At 46.9% G+C, this 21,811-nt stretch overlaps 1 protein-coding gene across 5 annotated transcripts in view; it reads left to right on the top strand.

Moving 5' to 3' along the window:
- Positions 1 to 21,811, top strand: part of DDX4 (DEAD-box helicase 4) — a 366,926-nt gene that overhangs the window by 317,418 nt on the left and 27,697 nt on the right. For all 5 annotated transcript variants that reach the window (XM_088469409.1, XM_088469406.1, XM_088469405.1 and 2 more), the window contains 4 exons: positions 1,277 to 1,422; positions 9,414 to 9,513; positions 13,121 to 13,397; positions 16,886 to 16,993. In XM_088469409.1, the coding sequence (XP_088325535.1) occupies positions 1,277 to 1,422; positions 9,414 to 9,513; positions 13,121 to 13,397; positions 16,886 to 16,993 (631 nt within the window). The remainder of the gene's footprint in view (positions 1 to 1,276; positions 1,423 to 9,413; positions 9,514 to 13,120; positions 13,398 to 16,885; positions 16,994 to 21,811) is intronic.

Below are 21,811 nucleotides of genomic sequence, written 5' to 3'. Positions count from 1 at the left end.
AACAGCACACAAGGCCAAGTAGGATATGGAGCTCTGTATAACCTGGCCACCTAAGGAGAGGTATACTGGGAGACTGACAAAACCTCCTGAGATTGCAGCCACGAGAGCACCGAAGAGTGGCCTCTAGCCGTCTCATATACAGGGATGCTGGGCGGGGCAACCCAGACGCAGGAAACCTCGCCTCTGGATCAGGGTTGGGGGAGGGGCCGCCGAGGAGAGCGTACCTCCCATCTGCTGTATGGATCCAATGGGAACACGGACATATCATGGCCGCCGCCGTTGTCACCCCCGGCTGTCAGGATCCCTCATGTCCTGGTGGTCTAGTGGGGAAGGCAGTTCACCTGGCCCCTTACTACAGCGTCCCCCGGCAGGTCTCCACCGCCGGAGGCACGGCATGCCACGTGGTTCCCCGCCGTCAACGGCCGCAGGGAGTCACCTTACCTGCATCCCCGATGTTCTCGGCTGCAGTCCTGGACTCGACGTACACGCTACTGACTGTTGCAGCGCCGGTGGGGGTAGACGGAGCGGCAATACAAGCGTCCATATGGACGCCCAGTGCTGCTTACTCGTACAAAGAAAAAATAACTTGTTTGGGACTGCTGAAGCAGTCCCTCTGTTCAGTAAGGTGCACCCCTTCGCACCAAACAAAAAAACTAAATGCCTGTAGCCAGGGGCTGGGTATATATGGAGGAGGACCCAGTGCATCCTGGGAGCTGAAAGCTTGTAACTGTTTGGTGCCTGGATCACTCCAACTACATACCCCAAGTGGACTCTATGAACCTCGAAGAAAGAGTTAACAAAGGTATGTTATACCATAACACTTAATTTTTTAGATATTTAAGGTCAAATCATGTGACCTTGAACTGTAAAACTCAATATTTAAATATAAAACTATTTTTATAAGAAAACTATGGTCCCTTAGCTTCAAAACAAGATCAACATGAAATTTCTACCACAATTAGAAGCAAAGTTATGATTTTTTTATTTGACCTTGCAAGCATAAATTTAGAATTTTTTGCCATGTTTGCAACCCTGTAGCATGAACACAGTGTATCACGTGAGGGCTAAAATATTACATTTTAAAGTAACTTTATGCCGTCTTATCTTACCAAATTTCATAAAAAATCTTAAACAGTCGGGTTGGAAGCTGTGATGATTTGGCATGGAATGACCCAGTCCGTTTTCTCAGTTAAAGGTCTTCATAAAAACCCATCAATGTTATGTTTTTTAACCATCGTCTAAATCTTGCATTGTAACACATTTTTATATCCATAAGTCTTGCTAGAGATATTTTGAAGAATGATTACCTGTTTGTCGTGGTTGGACAAGTTGGTGGTGCTTGCAGCGATGTGGAGCAAAGAATAGTCGAAGTTGAAGAATACGGAAAGAAAGACAAGTTGCTTGAAATTCTGCAAAATATAGGTATTACTCATAAATGTCTAAGGAATGTGCGTGCACAAGATTTCCCCTATTCTCGCTCCCTTCCCATCCAGATAATTAAGCATGTTGGTAAATATATATATATATATGTATATGTATGTATAGGGGCACTCTATGTTAAAGTGGTGGTTCAAACTTATCATTTATTAATGCATTCTAAAATTGTCCTGATCAGACTCAACTCATGTATCATACACTAAATGACCATATACAATAGATGTGACAAACGCAAATCTAAAACCAGAGAGACTACAAGTCCCTAAGTATAATCAGTAATTAAGTTATCTAACTTTGCTTAGTGCAGGTCAGTGAAATATAGAAAATGTATATACAGTATAGAGTTAAAACTTTTAATTGTGTTAAAAGCTGGTGTCTCCTGTTATAGTTGCGTCTATGTTCTGGTAAATATAACTTGTAAATAACCAGCACAATGACCATTTATAGTATCAGTGGTGGAAAGAAACCAAAGAAAATGGTTGTTATTTATATGGTAAATAAATCGCTGTAATCTGCAACAAAAGTGCATAATCCATATATTAGTGGTCAATTAAATAAATCAGCAATTGCGTCAAAAATCATGGTGCTATAATCCAGGTGTTGATGTATAATACAGTATCCGATAAAGGTAACCGTATAATTTGGGGAATGTTACTTCATAATAAGGGCAGATGTAATGGCAAATGGCAGTCTTGTCAGTAAGCCCCTAGTATTTGTCGGGTGGGTAGCTGCAGAACACTATGCTAAAGAAGCATTGAACAATGTGTGACGGTACCCTTTCTACTATTTAGGGGATGAAAAAGATAGAGGGATCTGCTTCTGTGCCTTTAACTAAAGTGTATCCTGTTAAATCAGCACAGGATCACATAATAGGTATAAGATCCAATGAGAGTACCTATGCAGAGAGACATCAAGGCTGCAGGAAGATTACCTGCTGGAAAGAGCTAGCAATCCTGTAAAGTACATCAATCTTTGGGGCGTGGTGCAGCTTCAGTTAGCCATGTGAGTTGAGGCTGCAGGAAGTTTCTCTGTCTCAGTCATGGCCTGGAAGAGAAGGGAGGAACCGCGGTTCAAGACTGGATGGCCAGGCACGGTGATCCCTGTGGCTGCTGGAAGATGACTTTTCCCACAGCTGCTGGTAGGCGTTTTTGACAAGTGCTGGCACATCTGATGCAACTATGTCAGGGAAAGCCCAGTTTGGCTTTATTTGCATCTGATGCGATAAAGCCAGGCAAGTGATTAATGCACTTATACACTGACTGTTCGCTTTTCATTAATTATTTTACATGCAATTATTTTTTGTTTTTTTATTGTATTTTTCTACTTCAGGGTCCATAGGGTATCCACAGGATACCTTGGGTATAGGTGTGACGTCAGTCATCGGGCACCATAGAGTTAAGCTTTCAGCCTCCCAGGATGCACTAGGGTCCACCTCCTATACCCCGCCCCCGAGCCAAGGCACCCCAGTTTAGTTTGGTGCCCGGCCGGAGTCGGGTGCACCTGTTGGAGTGGGGGCTAAGAAGAGCCCCTGAAGCTTTCCTGCATGCAGCTGTGGCTGCACATCTGGATGTACAGCATGGACAGTCAGTCCTGACGTCCATGCTGTCTTCCCTACACCCCCGCCGGTACCAGAACGCCGGTACCGATCCGGGGATGCTGGTGAGCATCTGGGGTCACAGCTAGCGGTGACCCCAGATGTTCCGGACCATGGCTGGAATCAAAGGGGACAGCAAGGTAAACAGCGGGGTCCCACGGTGGGTCCCCGCTGTTACATGGTCCGGTGTCCCCAGGCAGGGGGCTCCCTGGGGACTGGCTGCAGCGTGGAGCCAGGTAAGAACCTGCGCTTCCACTACCCCCCTGGGACAGCGGACCGCAGCAGAGCGGTAGCGCTGCGGCGTCCCGGGGGTTAAATGCATTCCAGGGGAGCGCGCCTTCCCTGTCTCACAGCCGGCGCCTCCCCCGCTGCACACAGCCCACTCTGCCGACTGGCCCTGTGGCAGCGCTCCTCCCCCAGGCCAGCCTCCACTCTGCTCCTCGGCGGCCATCTTCCTGAACGCATGGTGAACGCTGCTGGAAGCCTGGTAGGAAGCATCGTGGTCTGGGTCCCCCCGCATACCTCTCCTCCGCTGTGGTCAGGTCTGTGTATGCAGCGCTGTGTCCTACCAGACTCTGTGTCTGCGTAGTTGAGTGATCAGTGCTGGTTAGTGCAGGAATTGATTTTCTTTGAATTGTATGTGACTGTGCTAGCACTGCTGCCTGTATCTTCTATTCTGACTGTCCGCTTTATTACTGTCCCTGTTCTTTCTGCTAAGCCTTTGCAGTGCGGTGCTGCAGGGTGGTCTCTCGCCTCTTTAAAATACAATTGGTGAGAGGGGTCACATACTTGATACCATCATGTCTGAAAGTGATTTTCCTCTCCAGCTACAGTGTACTACGTGTAAAGTACGTTTAGCGGAGGGGGAGGGTAGCGCGGAGGGCCTCTGCCGGCAGTGTTTGTCAATGGCGCGGCCTTTTACGGTTACAGCACCGGTACAGGAGCCGCCCTGGGCTTGTTTCGCTCAGGCGCTTACAACTTTAGTGGGCCAGTTAGCTCCGCAGCCCGCGTTTACGCAGATGGGTTTGTCCCAGCAGTCAGTGGTGTCGTCACCCATGCAGGGTTTCCCACGACAATTGGTGGTACCCCGCAGTCTCCCTATTTCCCCTCTTCCGGTTTCTCAGGAGCCGGCGTGGGTTAACTCCCTGACGAGTTCTGTGCAGCACTTGTCGGATGTGTTGCAGGGGGAGGCTGTGATGCGGCCACATAAACGGCCGGTGGCGTCTCTGTCGGCTCCTTATGAGGATGACGAAGGGACGTCTGATGATGGGGAGATTCTGGATCCTTACGATCAGGAACCTCTCCATACTATGGATGCTGACGCTAGGTCCAAGGTGTATATTCCTGGAATTATTCGGGCAGTCCGCACAGCCTTGGTGATTGAGGCCGAAGTTCCCCCAGCTGCTAAATCCAAGTGTGCCTTTTTTAAGGATGTGAAGGGTGACGCCACAGTTTTTCCTCTTTCGGGTCAGTTAATGGACCATTTAGAGGAGGCGTGGAAACAGCCTGGCAAGCGATACCAGCCGCAGAGGCGCCTGGCAGTGGCTTATCCGTTCGCGGATAATTATTTTGCTAAGTGGGAATCCCCTCCACAGGTGGATTCTCATGTGACCCGTCTTGTCCGTAGTGCCACATTGCCGATGCCATCCATGTCCTCCCTTAAGGATGCTACGGACCGCAAGGTGGAGATCTGCCTGAAGTCCGCTTATTCCCTTGCGGGGGGGGCAGCGCGGGCGGCTATGGCCATTTGCTGAGTTGCCAGAGCGATGGAGCGCTGGGCGGATTCATTGGAGGCGTCCTTTGATTCCGACTGTCCGGCCGAACAAACGGAGTTGATTGGTAATCTCCGTGATTCGGCCACTTATATCAACGAGGCGGCCTTAGACATTAGTACACTGGTGTCTCGAATTTCTTCAGCAGCAGTGGCTGCTCGTCGCACCTTGTAGTTGCGATCCTGGAAGGCGGACGCTGACTCCAAAAAGGGTTTGGAGGCGTTGTCCTTTAACGGAGAAGTTCTCTTCGGTCCGGATCTGGACAAGATTGTGTCCACGCTGGCGGCAGCCAAATCGGCATGTCTCCCGTCGGCCGCGGTTCCTTCTGGTTCAGGACCATCGTCCTATCGGTCTTATAGGGCCCAGGGCAGGCCCAAACCACAGTCTTTTCCCCGACAGGCTGGTCCCAAGAAATCGGCCAAGCCCCGGAAGCAGGCATTGAGTACCAGACGTCCGGCCCCTAAGCCTGATGACAAGCCTGCGGCCTGACGGTCCGGGCCTCCCGTTGGGGGATCCCAAAGTGGGAGGCCGCCTGCTGCAGTTCGCCCGGTGTTGGTCGGTCACCACGACAGACACTTGGGTTCTCGAGGTGGTCTCCCACGGGTACGCCCTCTCTTTCCGGCACAGACCCCCGGCTCGATTCTTCACCACGGGTCTACCATCAGACCGGAACAAGGCCACGGAGCTGCGGAAGGTTTTGCACACTATGCTCCAGGCTGGAGTTATAGTGCCCGTTCCATTCTCCCAGAGGGGCCAGGGTTTCTATTCCAATCTTTTTTTGGTGCAGAAACCCAATGGGTCGTATCGTCCGATTCTCAACCTCAAAGCTCTCAACAAGTCTTTGCGGGTGCCGAAGTTTCGGATGGAGACCATACGGTCCATCATTCTGGCGCTGGAACCTGGGGACTACATGGTGTCATTGGACATACAGGACGCTTACCTGCATGTCCCTATTCTTTTGTGCCATCAACAGTTTCTCAGGTTTGCAGTCCGCAGCGACCACTTTCAGTTTCGGGCATTACCTTTTGGCCTGGCAACAGCACCACTTGTTTTCACCAAGGTGATGGCGGTCATGGCGGCTTCTCTGCGGCTGCAGGGAGTTCGCATGTTGCCGTACTTGGACGACCTTTTATTAGTGGCAGGATCTCCGGAGCTCCTTCTGCGCCACTTGGACCTGACCATTGCGCTACTGCAACGGCACGGCTGGTTAATAAACTGGCAGAAGTCCACTCTAATCCCGTCTCGGCGGATTCTGCACCCTGGAGCCTTATTGGACTCGGGTCAGCAAAGGATCTTTGTGACGGAGGAAAAGATCTCTGCTTTACAGTCGAGGGTGCGCAGTTGTCTGCACAGCCGCCGGGTGTCTCTACACTCGGCGATGAGGTTACTGGGCTCCATGGTGTCGGTGTTCGACATGGTGGAATATGCTCAGTTTCACTCCAGACCTCTGCAGCACCTGATCCTGTCCAAGTGGAACGGGCTGCCTCAGTCTCTGAAGTCCCAGACGATAGTGCTCACCCCGGAGGTTCGCCTGTCCCTTGCCTGGTTGTTGCAGACGACCCATCTCAGCAAGGGACGTCCGTTCTGGGTACCAAATTGGGTCCTGTTGACAACGGACGCCAGTCTTCGGGGCTGGGGAGCAGTTTCGGGTCCACACTTGTTCCAGGGCAGGTGGACGACGACAGAAGCGGAGCTTCCTATAAATATCTTGGAACTCCGGGCGGTCTTCAATGCTCTCCAGCAGGCACATCGGGTTCTCCAGGGTCGTCCGGTGCAGGTCCAGTCGGACAACGCTACCACCGTGGCCTACATAAATCGTCAAGGAGGAACCCGAAGTCGGGTGGCTCTCGTAGAGGTGTCTTGGATCCTGGTATGGGCGGAGCGCTATCTTCCGGCCATATCAGCGGTCTTCATCCCGGGAGTGCTAAATTGGGAGGCGGACTTTCTAAGTCGCCAGGACGTTCATCCGGGGGAATGGTCCCTGCACCCGGACGTTTTTCAACTACTGGTGGACAGGTGGGGTCTTCCAGAGATCGACCTCATGGCGCCCCGGCACAACAACAACTTGCCGGTGTATGGGTCTCGCACAAGAGACGAAGAGGCGTCTCTGGTGGATGCTCTGTCCGTCCGGTGGACGTTCTGTTTCGCATACCTGTTTCCTCCGGTTTCCCTTCTTCCACGGGTAATCCGGAAATTCAAACAGGAAGGAGGGACGCTCCTGTTGATAGCTCCCGCGTGGCCCAGACGGCACTGGTTCTCAGACCTTCAGGGTCTGTCCGTGGACAGTCCTCTGCGGTTGCCGATACGACCGGACCTTCTGTCGCAGGGTCCTTGTCTTCACCCGGACCTGGCTCGGCTGTCTTTGACGGCGTGGCTGTTGAGACAGCCATGTTGAGGTCCAGGGGGTTTTCCAGCTCTGTGGTGCGTACCATGTTGCGAGCTCCGAAACCGTCGTCCGCGACGATATACCGTCACGTGTGGCATACATTCTTCCAATGGTGTCGACCGAGAGGTTATGCACCGCGGGAGTTTCATCTGTCTAGGATACTTGCCTTTCTACAAGCGGGACTAGATCATGGGCTTCGCCTTGCTTCTTTGAAGGTACAGGTTTCGGCCCTGTCTGTCTGGTTTCACCATAGGATTGCTACAATCCCGGATGTGCGCACCTTTATGCAAGGTGTTCTCCGCATTCAGCCGCCCTTTGTTCCACCTGTGGCGCCTTGGGATTTGGCTGTGGTCCTGAGGGCTCTCCAGGGACCGCCGTTTGAACCACTGGGCTCAGTGGATCTTAAATGGCTAACAGCTAAGACTGTTTTCCTTCTGGCCATAGCTTCGGCCAGACGTGTTTCTGATTTAGGGGCTCTCTTGTAGACCCCCTTTCTTGATTTTTCATGGGAACAGGGCAGTGCTCCGCACTCGGTCTGAATTTCTTCCCAAAGTTGTTTCCCAGTTTCATGTTAACGAGGAAATAGTTGTACCGGCCTTTAATTCACCTGGTCTTTCAGTGGGTGAGGCCACTTTGGATGTTGTGCGGGCCTTAAAGACTTATGTTGACCGCACTTCTTCGTTTAGGAAATCTGACACCTTGTTAGTCCTCTATGGCTTCCGTAAAAAGGGTTGGCCTGCTTCAAAGCAAACTTTGGCAGCCTGGATCCGTATGGCTATTTCTGAAGCTTATCTTCATGAAGGTCTGCCGGTTCCTCCTTCTTTGAAGGCTCATTCCACTAGGTCTGTGGGTCCTTCGTGGGCAGCTTGACGTGGTGCCTCTGCAGTCCAGATCTGCAAGGCTGCTACGTAGTCCTCTGTCCATACCTTCGTGAGGTATTACAGGTTTGACACCTTCGCCTCCCAGGATGCTTCCTTCGGCCGGCGGATTCTCCTTTCAGCACAGGAGCGTCCCCACCCTTAAAGGATACTGCTTTGGGACATTCCCAAGGTATCCTGTGGATACCCTATGGACCCTGAAGTAGAAAATATGAGATATGGTAAGAACTTACCTTTGTTATCTCTATTTCTACGAAGTCCATAGGGTTCCACAGGACTCCCGCCCTGTCGCAGCTGTGCTGCAGATGGGCTTTCGTCTGGTCACCGGTTTTCCTGTCTCCCTCTGAGAGTGTGATTCTTGTGTGTATCCAGATCTTCTTTCTCTCTCTTCCTTCTCCTCCTCCGGCCTATGGGTTGGTAACTAACTGAGGTGCCTTGGCTCGGGGGCGGGTTATAGGAGGGGGACCCTAGTGCATCCTTGGAGGCTGAAAGCTTAACTCTATGGTGCCTGATGACTGACGTCACACCTATACCCAAGGTATCCTGTGGAACCCTATGGACTTCATAGAAATAGAGATAACAAAGGTAAGTTTTTACCATATCTCATATTTTTTCTTTTAACATTACATTCAGCACTTTAGAGTATTTATCTCAGGGAATTGCCATGAATTATGTCTGTATTTAGTGTATGAGCTATTTCTGCAGTACCACCTGACATGTTTTAGTAACACACAGCCTCATTTAATGTAAGCATGCTACAAATTTATGTATAATAGGTGAACATTAAAACTGTTAAAACTATGAATTTTAATGAATCAGTAATTGTTTTTATGCTATTTTTGTTTTAAACATTCAGTATGAGCTATTTCAGTAAATGGCCTCAAATTGTAAAGTAGATGCATTTTTGATTCAGTTTAAAATGCTTCAATTTTACCTATTTTTCTTTTCATTTTGTGTACAGATGTGCTGCTCCGGACAGTAGAGCTGTTCAACGTCCCTTCCTAGTGGGTGAAGTTTAGATGAGGAGGTATGTCACAGGTGCTTTTTTGGTTTCATGGTTGGTGCTTAAACCTACTCTCAATGTGTATACGTCCACACGATCCAAAAGTACACACACTTCCCCTTTCTCTTGTTTTAACATATATATGCACATTGAGAGGAAGATTAGAAACCAACCAAGAAAGCGCCTAGACATACCTTCTCATCTATACCTCAAATATTGCTACGTGGTCTGGAGGGAGCCAACACATAGCATATAAACTGTGGCAATAGTATATGAGAACTCATCTTTAAATGTCAGAAATTGTTGATATTCTTATGTGCAGCAAAGCTTCATTTGTATTCAGGTCATGAACGCACAATGGTGTTTGTAAAGACAAAAAAGAAGGCGGATTTCATTGCTTCATTTCTTTGTCAGGAAAAAATATCCACAACCAGCATCCATGGGTAAGCCAATCCTTAAATATTGTCTTAACAAATAATCAGTGAACAGAGACACAACAATGCACAATTGTTTAGACTCTCAAAACTTTACAAACATATGACAAATGCATGGTTTATACAGAAATAGGACTGGTAGTGAAAGTTTTAGAGATTGAGATCCAACGAGGTTATGTGGGTTGAAAGGTATGGGAATTTTATAAATGAGATGGGTGCTTGTAGTTAAAGCTACGATTATAAAATTCATTCTAATGGGTATATTTACTAAAGTGAGGGTTTTTAGAAGTGAAGTTGTTACCCATAGCAACTGATCACATTCTAGCTCAGAGTTGGTTAACCTTGACACTCCAGCTGTTGTGGAACTATATATCCCAGCATGCCCTGCCACAGTTTTCGCATGCCCTAATAGCAAAACTGTAGCAGTGCATGCTGGGTTATGTAGTTCCATACAGCTGGAGTGTCAAGGTTAGCCAATACTGTTCTAGCTATTATCTTCTAGAAGTGATAAGTAGAATCTGATTGGTAGCTATGTGTAACAACTCCACTTTCAAAAACCCGCACTTCAGTAAATACATTATACCCCTAAGTTTGGAATCACTCTAGCCAACAAAATGTCTTATTGTATGTGTGTGTATTGATCGATCACACAGGATGCCAGTAGCACATAGAACGCAATGTTATTATCTGTTAAGTGTGTACCTGGTCCAAGACTCCCAATATATAGTAGTCTCTCTTTCAATGTTGCATTATTTCCTTATATGGCTTATATATGTCATGAATTGAACAATCATTTGTAATTATTAAATTTTTACTTGCATGCTTAGATATAGTTTTACTGTCAACTAGTGGATAACATTTACTTTTATACTGTATTGTGTGACATTGATATGGTTCACTATTAGATGCTACTCGCACCTAATTGGATTGACGAGTTCTTGAAACTCGCAGACTTCGCACGAATGCGTGCTTCCGAGAATTCCCCAATCCAATTAAAAATGCCTATTCCCGGTACCCGCAGCAAAGGTTTGCGAATTGACTGCCAAATGCGATGAGAAGTGAATGAAAAAGTGAGGAGACTATCTTGGACCCCCGAAAATTTATAATTTCGTTAGCAGGAACGTATAGAAGGCTGTTTGTGGGTATTCGGAAGATAGTGTAAGTTTTTAAATGGTGTCAAATGACTGATTTGTGTTTGTTTTTTTATTTAAACAAATGCAAAAAAAAATATTTAAAAAAAACTTTCATTTAATCTCAAACAAATTAAACTAAAAATGCAAAAAAAAAGTAGGAAAAGCAAGGTGATTTGGGGTTACTTTGAGAGCACCTTGAATTCTAAAAAAATATATATATATATATGTCATTAAATTAGGGGTGCCTAAAGTAACGAAAAAGATGATTTGGGGGTGATTTGAGGACAATGTTCTTTTTGCCCCAAAAGTATGTAATAATTGGACTAATTAAGCTAATTGGAGACATCCAATTGCCTAATTAGTCATCAGGGGGGGGGGGTGTCCAAGGGGTCCTGACATTTTAACCTTAAAATAAAAATTTCCTTTCCATCTCTCACCCTCAAGGAGGTGCGAATGGAAAAATGCGATTTCAATCTGACTGGCTCAGTGCAAGTTGCTAATTGGATTGCAACTCGCAATTCACACCTAATTGGATTGACCCCTTAAGGCGCATATCCACTACACGTTATAAATGGTCAATTGAACGATTACGACATCGTTATAGTTCAATTGTTCATTAATCGTGCAGTGAGTATGCCGGCAACGACCAGCGATGCGCGCTCCCGCTGGTCGTTGTCTGCATCTGTCATCGCCTGAACGTATTGCCCAACCTGCCGATTTCGATAGGTTGTGCATGTTTGGGGATGAGGGAGGGTGCCTGCACTGAACGACATATTATTCAGTGTGGGCACTGCACAGTATAATGAATGATTGTTCGATGTCGTAATTGTACATAGTCGTGTAGTGGATATGCGTCTTTAGTGTTTTTAGTCTGTAATTTATTTCTCTCCAGTGAAACTGAACACAACACAATCCTGGACCAGCCCAAAAGGAGTCTTAACTGCTTGTCAGTATTTTGTATAAGCAGAACTTTTGGCTGCATGCCAAGATCCTATATTTTAGCCTTGGATTGGTTCCCTCATGGTGGACTTCAGTTTACCAGGTTTTATATATGGTTTCCTTTCTGGTTTGGGTACCTCGGAGGCCTGTCTGTTAGCCACCCTCGTAACTCAAGTTACAACAGTGGCAAGTTTTGGTGTAGAACAAAGGAACCTGTTTGTTGGACAATAAAACATGATATACTTAAGTGTCAGGTTTGTATCTTGAGTAAACCAGTTGTAATAGTTTCTGGTGATCAACACTTTCGGCACAGGTTGGCTTGATTGCTAGTAGTGTTGGTATCACAAAGTCTAGCAACTGGCAAACCTTGGTGTCTCCAATTTAATTGGGTGCTGTGGTAAAGCTAGGTGAGAATAGATATTTTAGAGGCGACGTTTATGAGCTCTGAAAATACCATACTTCAAAAATGGAAAAATAAAAACATCTGATATGCTTCTCTCACCATTTAGTGTTACGTGAATAGCCCTGTATTTTGTGGGTTTGATTGGAAATGTAGATGTTTAAAATGGATTTTAAGTCCATGGAAGTTGGGCTATGATTAGGTAAGCATATTCCTGTTACTATATAATCATGTCCCACTAATTAAGCCAGAGTTGGTGAGACTAAACATAATTGAAGTCCACATGGTGAATTTTGTTTGTTCTGGGCACTCGCTTATGAAAACAAAAAAGGCTGAATACTGGTGTTCCAGATGTGTCACAGGGCATAACACATTCAGAAACCATAAGTGTGCCAATTCATGTTAAAATTTGAGTTACAAGTTTGCCATAGACCGCTGGTCTAAATATATATTGGGCGTTAGCCATTTAGATGTCAAACAGGACAGAGGTTGATGCAGCCTGAAATGGGTTTTTATCTGTTCATTGTCAAATCCCCCTAATGTAGCTCAGCCAGATCTGGACCTCAGTTAAGCAGCGTACACACTTGGCTATATTAATGAGCGATTGAACGATTACAACATCGTAATTGTTCAATCGCTCTTTAATCATGCACTACAATGTCGGAAACGACCAGCGATGCGCGCTCCCGCTGGTTGTTTCCAACATCTATCATTGCCTGAACATGTAGGTCAATCTGCCGATAACGACAGATTGGCCATGTTCAGGGATGAGGGAGGGTGCTTACACTGAATGCTTCAGTGTAGGCACTACAGGGGATCAGGAATGACTGTACAATGTCGTAATCGTACTGTCTTTCCTAATGGCCAAGTGTGTATGCTGCTTTACTCTGCCTATGTATGTGACTGGTATCTGGCATCTCGACTGTCTAGCTGATTTACCATTGATCTCTGGCATCTCCACCTTCCAGGTTATTTTCCTTCTGCTTTAGGAACAGTTTGGTAAGTCTTAAACTTTTGCGTAGTAATAAAACATTGCTTGTGACACATTTGCTACAATTTACAATTGTTTTAAGAATTCCTCCTAAATTGCACTTTCCCTTTTTAATATATTTTTTTTACGTTTTATCTGTATTTTATTTTACAGAGATAGAGAACAAAGGGAGAGAGAGTCTGCTCTTCATTCTTTTCGTTGTGGACAGTGTCCTGTGATTGTTGCCACTTCTGTGGCTGCCAGAGGACTTGATATTGAGAATGTTCTTCATGTTATAAATTTTGATATCCCAGGTGATATTGATGAATATGTGCATAGAATTGGACGCACTGGGCGCTGTGGCAATATTGGAAAAGCAGTATCCTTTTTTGATAGAAGAGGGGATGATGAACAGAGAGTTGTTCGGTCACTAGTCAAAGTCTTAACAGATGTAAGTTAATAGAAAATACATGTCTATTTAATGTCGTGGAATTATTTTGTAGTTGTGTGATAACTAAACTTTTTCAGATAGAAGTTAATTTGTAAATTATTCACTAATTTAGTCAATAGTGATTATATGTGAGTTGTTTTTTTTTTCTTTCATCCTTTTAAGACACTGCTGAACCTTGTGATATAAGAGGTTGCTAGTATTGAAGTAGGGCATCCTTTAACTAAAAAACTTGTAGGTCTGACTCCTGCCTCTATTCCCATCCACTGGAATTACCTTCAATTCACGCCCATGGAATAGGGCACTTTTACCTTTTTACACAGGATTTTTACTTTTTCTTTTGTTTGTCTTTCTACAGCAGTCTTCTAATGAATCCAGCTGAACAGGGACAGGGTTAGTGCAGTTCACCTCTATTATTTCTAACTCACAGATTGCTAGAGACTCCATGGAGATCACGAAGTCAGACTGCCAATGTTGTACACTACTTGCCTTGCTCAAAATGGATTAAATTACCTGATGGAGTCTTAAGGGGGGCATCCACTACACGATTTTAGCAGGCAATTGAACGATAACGACGTCGTTATCGTTCAATCGTTTATAAATCGTGCACTGTAAGGTCGTTAACGATCAACGATGCGCGGTCCTGCTGGTCGTTTGATAGTCTCATCAGTCGACTGAACGTGCAGGTCAATTTCACTTGATCTATTAAAGATAGTTTGCAAATCGTTCAGACACAGAGATAAAATTTCAAGGGAAAAAATCAAGGGAAAATCGTTTAGAGATTGGACAGGGAGTAGATTGTCTAGTGGATGTGCCCCTTTAAAATAGGATCCCCCAATCTGTAACTTGTGAAGGTAGAGCCTAAGGCCCAAGTTTGCGCCTTTAGATGTACGAGCTGATCCCGAGTGGGCAAGTATTAGCCCAGAATTGTGGGAGTATCAGCCCCCTACAGAACTTCTTGGTAATTCAGTCCTTGGCACATTACCCCAACCACCACTCGTAGTCAAAGAGCCTTCCTGGGTTTGCAATTTAGAATGGGGACTTAACAACATTTCTTCCTCCTTATATAGTTTTGATGTTTGTTTCCAGCAATCTTAATAAACACCATTGTTCCTTTTGGGCGATGCAAACTCTGAACCAGCTTGTCAAAACGAAGGTGACACCTTTTGGAGACAACTCTAATTCTTTGGGTTAATGCAACAAAAATCTAGTGCCAATGAGTTCCAGTCCTTGTGTCTATCAGTTATGGGTAGACAGCAGTTCCTTTGTGCGGAGTCAAAGCACTTTCTACAAAGGGATCTCTAACTGGGAAGACAGCCATAGTTGGGCAAGCTCTAAGAATCCTACAGTTGAACCTTCTTTGTGAAGTGATCTCACTTTGCCCAGTTTATTCTGTAGTGGGTGCTTGACACTGTCTGAGACTAGTGGTCCATGTCTTCTTCGACGCATGTGCCATCCATATAGTTATCAGATGATGCATCCTAGACCTCCACAGCGTGCCCCTTCCCCCATGGAAACCCTCAGAATAAAAAGTGGCATTGTTACCTGTTCTAAGAGCAGTAAGAGGCCTAAGGTGATGATCTAATCTTTTCCTTGTTCAGAAACTGAAACCTTCAGACTCTGGTAAAAAAGGATTAGATTCTTTCTTTATATTTAATGAGTGGACGGATTCTGGGTGGAGTCTATGCAATTACTTGTGTATTCCATAGAGATGGGTAGAGTTCCTGGGTTTTCTGAACATAAAGAACTCTTGCCTCCATATTCCTATATGGAATGGCTATCTCGCTCTCCTCCTTTATTGTGTGGAAAAGCCACCTTTAATTCCAAGCCACTCCCTTTCAGCTTCCACATAGCTCCAATAGTTTCTGCGAAAGTATTGGCTGCCATGGCAGCTATCTTTTGAGCTAAAAGAATTATGGTAATTCCTTGGTTGATACCGTAGTCAATGCGAGGATGGCTGGCCAACACTTAAAACAACATTGCAGTCACATGATTGTCTAATCAATTAACGAGTTAAGTTTAACTCCGAATCAGTGGTTGATATTCCTGGGTCCCTTTGCGATACCAGCTATCAGAGCCTTTCTACCGAATGAGAGCATTCTTCTTGTACAGTCCCAGGCCAGTAACCTTTTGTCTTGAAACTTTCCGTCCTGCAATACGTGAAGTTTCTAGGGAGGATGGTCTTTTCTTCAAAGCATTTGTCATTTCTGTTTTCATTCAAGACCTTTCCAGCCAGAGATCTCACTGCCTTGAGTGATAAAAGTCCAGAACCTCCACAGGGGCCATACTACTTATATGGAATTGGTTGTGGCGACTACAGATGCCAGCCTATAGGACTGTGGAGCAGTGGACCATATCCCTTTTGACACTCAGGAAAATTAGCCACTTCCTATCAAATGACCTAGTTGTGGGCAATTATCAATGCCCTTAATCTGTCCCAGATATTTTTGAGGAGCAGACTAGTAAAAACTAGATCAGACAATGTGAGGGCTGTGGCTTACATCAATCAAAAAGGGATAACCAGGAAAAATTTGACCATGCAAGAAACCTCCAAGATCATGCATTGGCCAGAACAGAGGGTCACAGTGAACATTAGAGAAAAGACATCCTCAGTTGATAACCATGCACCCTGGAGAATGGTCTTTCCATGTGGAGATTTAGAAACAAATAACAACTGGGGTCAGCCCAGAGTTTGGCGTGATGGCACCTTAACTTGGTAGTTTTCTAGTGTTTTTGATTGGTTGTATGATTGGTTTAGTCCTTCTGATATGCTTTAATAATGAACTACGGTTCTTACAGTAAAGGGACATAGAGAGGGGTGTCAAAGACCATCAAGTTCTTCTGTGTAACTGTGCCCTGCTCGAGCCCTGGCCTACTCTATTCTCTAAAGTTCAACAGGATCCTCCATATGGATACCGAGAGAGATTATATGTTCCGTACAAAAGTAATATTTCATCTACAGTTCTTTTTCCTGAGAATGCTCACCAACAGAGTCCATTAGAACAACTAATAGGATAATCCATTTCTGCAGACGTTTCAAAATTCACCAAGCACTCTTAGATCTTTTGCTTGAAATAAATCATACTTTGTTATACTTTGTAATTAGCCTCTGTATAGTTTGCATTCATAATGAAATCTTATGTTTACCATACATATTTGATATACAATAGCACCTTATTTTCATTTAGATAGTCTGAAGATTGTTAAATCTTTTCGGATGTGTAAAGATTTTTTCCTTTGGTGGTTATATAAAGAAACCCCACAAACAATCATTGAAAATGTTAAACATGTATAACACTGCAGGGTTAATCTGTGTTCATTCTCTTCCAAATCAGTAACAAATGTATAAGGCCCTGGGCTTATTTTGAGAATTAAAGCTTAGTTAAACGTGTTTCTAAAATCTTTTAAAACATATATGAAGATAAAGTTGAGCTATCTTGTGAGTACACAAACATGCTTTTTCCAACTCCCATTTTTTTTCTTTTGCATAGGCTCATCAGGAGGTACCTGCTTGGCTTGAAGAGATTGCATTCAGTGCTCATGGAATGTCTAGCTATAACCCACAGGCAAATACATTTGCTTCAGTAGATAACAGAAAGGTAGGTTTAAACAAGCGAAAGCATGGTCTGTATAGTGAAGCAATACTGTATGTTGATTATCATTTCTGTATAAGATTTTTTTTTTTGACTCCTTAATTCTTTTCACCACCATTGATTGAAACACTATCAGTGTTTGTATCCCTGTTGCCGAACTGGCACTTTAATGTCTGATTCGATTGTGCAAGTTCTCTCAGCGAATTTTGACCAAAAGTTGCTTGAAGGTCCAATAGATGGGCCACTGAGTAATTGGCGATCCCTCATTGGATCAATTCCTATCTCTAAAGCTCTTGGCTACAGGGCTCTGATGTTGTCATCAGAGTTTCTCTTGACCATTTTGCTGGGCTGCTTCCAGTCCCACCTTTGTCAGTTTGGCATTGGGCACCTCTAGAGTATCCACTAAGGGTAGAGCTCCAGCCCAGGTCTTGCAGATGCTGCTTCTTGGTTCTTTGGAAGGGCTGCTGCATATCAGAGCTATTATTTTGGGACCTAAATGTTTTATTGCCTGAAAAGTTTTCCCCAAGTGTTGTATCTGAACTCGACTATTGTATTCATTAACCTTGAAAGCTCCACCTGGTTGTAGCCCCAGGGTTAAGCGATCCCACTGCCGGTCACAAATGTGAGGGTACCAGGCTTAAGGTGGGTTTATACCTGACCGATATATATACAGAACAACTGATCTGCAGATATATCTGCAGACTGTGCAGAACATATGTTATGCATACAGACTGCCCGATTAGTCATGACTGACATGCGCCTGTCCAGTTGAGCTATCAATCACTGCTGGTCCATGCAACAAACTGACCGCCTGTACACACAGCATGGTGCACGAATATATCTGCAGACATAGGTCCTCTATTGATAGCAAAATTGTTAGTGCATAATGTATTTATATATAATCAGAAATTTGGAGTTGTGCACATGTGATTTGTCTGTTTCTGTGCCTGCAATAATAGTCTCAAGAGGTAGCACCTCCCATTTTATATATATATATATATATATATATATATATATATATATATATAATATTCAGGATGTGCAGTCCAGGACCCTTTCATTTAGTGTGCTTCTTTGTACACCTTAAGGCTGAGACACCTTCAACCTGGCCTAGCACCCCTACCTTATTGGTTTAAAGTATGGAGTCTGGTATTGTGAATGCACACTAGTAACAGGCACAATTTTAGGTAAGTCCTACAAATTATATACTGTAGTGCAACTTTGGGTTGATTTTTGGGGCGTGGGTCCCCTGGATTGCTTTGGTTGGTCTGCTTCAGGGCATCGCATTATAACACATTTTTTGGCACATTTTAACACTTTCACTGTTTTTTATTATATTTGTATTTTCACTTCTCTATCCTATACATGCAGCAGCAGCTGCTCTTGCCTTTCTTACTTTACACTTCACTTTTCTACTTCAGGGTCCATAGGGTATCCACAGGATACCTTGGGGTATAGGTGTGACGTTAGTCGCAGGGCACCAAAGAGTTAAGCTTTCAGCCTCCCAGGATGCACTAGGTCCCCCTCCTATACCCCGCCCCCGGGCCAAGGCACCTCAGTTTAGTTTGGTGCCCGGCCGGAGTCGGGTGCACCTGTTGGAGTGGGGGCTAGAAGAGCCCCTGAAGCTTTTTCTTCATGCAGCTGTGGCTGCACATCTGGATGAACAGCATGGACAGTCAGTCCTGACGTCCATGCTGTCTTCCCTACACCCCGCCGGTACCAGAACGCCGGTACTGATCCGGGGATGCTGGTGGGCGTCTGGGGTCACAGCTAGCGGTGACCCCAGATGCTCCGGACCATGGCCGGATTCAAGGGGGACAGAGGTAAGCAGCGGGGTCCCGCGGTGGGTCCCCGCTGATCACATGGTCCTAAGTCCCCAGGCAGGGGGCTCCCTGGGGACTGGCTGCAGCGTGGAGCCAGGCGACCAACCTGCGCTTCCACTACCCCCTGGGACAGCTGACCGCAGCAGAGCGGTAGCGCTGCGGCATCCCAGGGGTTAAATGCATGCCAGGGGAGCGCGCCTTCCCTGTCTCACAGCCGGCGCCTCCCCCGCTGCACACAGCCCTCTCTGCATGCTGCCGACTGGTCCTGTGGCAGCGCTCCTCCCCCAGGCCAGCCTCCTCTCTGCTCCTCGGCGGCCATCTTCTCCAGAACGCATGGTGAACGCTGCTGGAAGCGCTGGACGGAAGCATCGTGGTCTGGGTCCCCCCGCATACCTCTCCTCCGCTGTGGCTCAGGTCTGTGTATGCAGCGCTGTGTCCTACCAGGCCCTGTGTCTGTGTAGTTGAGTAATCAGCGCTGTTAGTGCAGGAATTGTTATTTCTCTGCATTGTATGTGACTGTGCTAGCGCTGCCTGTAACTTTTCTTCTCTAAACTGTCAGCTTTATTACTGTCCCTGTTCTTCTGCTAAAGCCCTTGCGGTGCGGTGCTGCAGGGTGGTCTCTCGCCTATTTAATACTTAATTGGTGAGAGAGGTCACATACGTGGTGCCATCATGTCTGAAAGTGATTTTCCCCTCCGGCTACAGTGTACCACGTGCAAAGTACCGTTAGCGGAGGGGGAGGGTAGCGCGGAGGGCCTTTGCCGGCAGTGTTTGTCCATGGCGCGGCCTATTACGGTTACAGCACCGGTACAGGAGCCGCCCTGGGCTTGTTTCGCTCAGGCGTTAACAGCTTTAGTGGGCCAGTTAGCTCCGCAGCCCGCGTTTACTCCGATGGGTTTGTCCCAGCAGTCTGTGGTGTCGTCACCCATGCAGGGGTTCCCACGACAATTGGTGGTACCCCACAGTCTCCCTATTTCCCCGCTCCCGGGTTCTCAGGAGCCAGCGTGGGTTAACTCCCTGACGAGTTCTGTACAGCACTTGTCGGATGTGTTGCAAGGGGAGTCTGTGATGCGGCCTCATAAAAGGCCGGTGGCGTCTCTGTCCGCTCCTTATGAGGATGACGAAGGGACGTCTGATGATGGGGAGATTCTGGATCCTTACGATCAGGAACCTCTCCATACTAAGGACGCTGATGCTAAGTCCAAAGTATATATTCCTGGACTTATTCGGGCGGTCCGCACAGCCTTGGTGATTGAGGACGAAGTTCCCCCAGCGGCTAAATCTAAGTATGCCTTTTTCAAAGATGTGAAGGGCGATGCCACAGTCTTTCCTCTTTCGGGTCAGTTGGTGGACCATTTAGAGGAGGCGTGGAAACAACCTGGCAAAAGATACCAGCCGCAGAGACGCCTGGCGGTGGCTTATCCGTTCGCGGATAATTATTTTGCTAAGTGGGAATCCCCTCCACAGGTGGATTCTCACGTGACCCGTCTTGTCCGTAGTGCCACATTGCCGATGCCATCCATGTCCTCCCTTAAGGATGCTACGGACCGCAAGGTAGAAATCTGCCTGAAGTCCGCTTATTCCCTTGCAGGGGGGGCAGCACGGCCGGCTATGGCCATTTGCTGGGTTGCCAGAGCGATGGAGCGCTGGGCGGATTCATTAGAGGCTTCTTTTGATTCCGACTGTCCGGCCGAACAGGCGGAGTTGATTGGCAATCTCCGTGATTCGGCCACCTACATCAACGAGGCGGCTCTAGACATTAGTACTCTGGTGTCTAGAATTTCTTCAGCAGCGGTAGCTGCTCGTCGCACCTTGTGGCTGCGATCCTGGAAGGCGGACGCAGATTCCAAGAAAGGTCTGGAAGCGTTGCCGTTTACCGGAGAAGTTCTCTTCGGTCCGGATCTGGATAAGATTGTGGCCATGCTGGCGGCAGCCAAATCTGCTTGTCTCCCGTCGGCCGCTGCTCCTTCTGGTTCGGGACCATCGTCCTTTCTGTCATCTAGGGCCCAGGGCAGGCCCAAACCACAGTCGTTTCCTCGACAGGCTGGCCCTAAGAAATCGGTCAAGCCCCGGAAGCAGGCATGGAGTACCAGACGTCCGGCCCCCAAGCCAGATGACAAGCCTGCGGCCTGACGGTCCGGGCCTCCCTTTGGGGGATCCCAGGGTGGGAGGCCGCCTGCTACAGTTCGCCCAGTGTTGGTCGACCACTACGACAGACACTTGGGTTCTGGAGGTGGTTTCCCACGGATACGCCCTCTCCTTCCGGCACAGACCCCCGGCTCGCTTCTTCACCACGGGTCTCCCATCAGACCGGAACAAGGCTACGGAGCTGCGGAAGGTATTGCACACTATGCTCCAGGCTGGAGTTATAGTGCTTGTTCCATTCTCCCAGAGGGGCCAGGGTTTCTATTCAAATCTATTTTTGGTACAGAAACCCAATGGGTCGTATCGTCCGATTCTCAACCTCAAAGCACTCAACAAGTCTTTGCGGGTCCCGAAGTTTTGGATGGAGACCCTACGGTCCATCATTCTGGCGCTGGAACCTGGGGACTACTTGGTGTCATTGGACATACAGGACGCTTACCTGCATGTCCCTATTCTTTTGCGCCATCAACAGTTCCTCAGGTTTGCAATCCGCAGCGACCACTTCCAGTTTCGGGCGTTACCTTTTGGCCTGGCAACAGCACCACGTGTTTTCACCAAGGTGATGGCGGTCATGGCGGCTTCTCTGCGGCTGCAGGGAGTCCGCATGTTGCCGTATTTGGACGACCTGTTATTGGTGGCAGGATCTCCAGAGCTCCTGTTACGCCACTTGGACCTTACCATTGCACTGCTGCAACGGCACGGCTGGCTAATCAACTGGCAGAAGTCCACTCTAATCCCGTCTCGGAGGATTCTGCATCTTGGAACCTTATTGGACTCGGGACAGCAAAGGATCTTCGTGACGGAGGACAAGATCTCTGCTTTACAGTCAAGGGTGCGCAGTTGCCTGCACAGCCGC

Source organism: Taudactylus pleione, unplaced genomic scaffold (assembly GCF_031769625.1).
Source record: "Taudactylus pleione unplaced genomic scaffold, aTauple2 ptg000092l, whole genome shotgun sequence".
Lineage (NCBI taxonomy): Eukaryota > Metazoa > Chordata > Amphibia > Anura > Myobatrachidae > Taudactylus > Taudactylus pleione.
The sequence above is the reverse complement of the archived record's forward strand: the minus strand, read 5'-3'. Positions and strand labels throughout refer to the sequence as shown.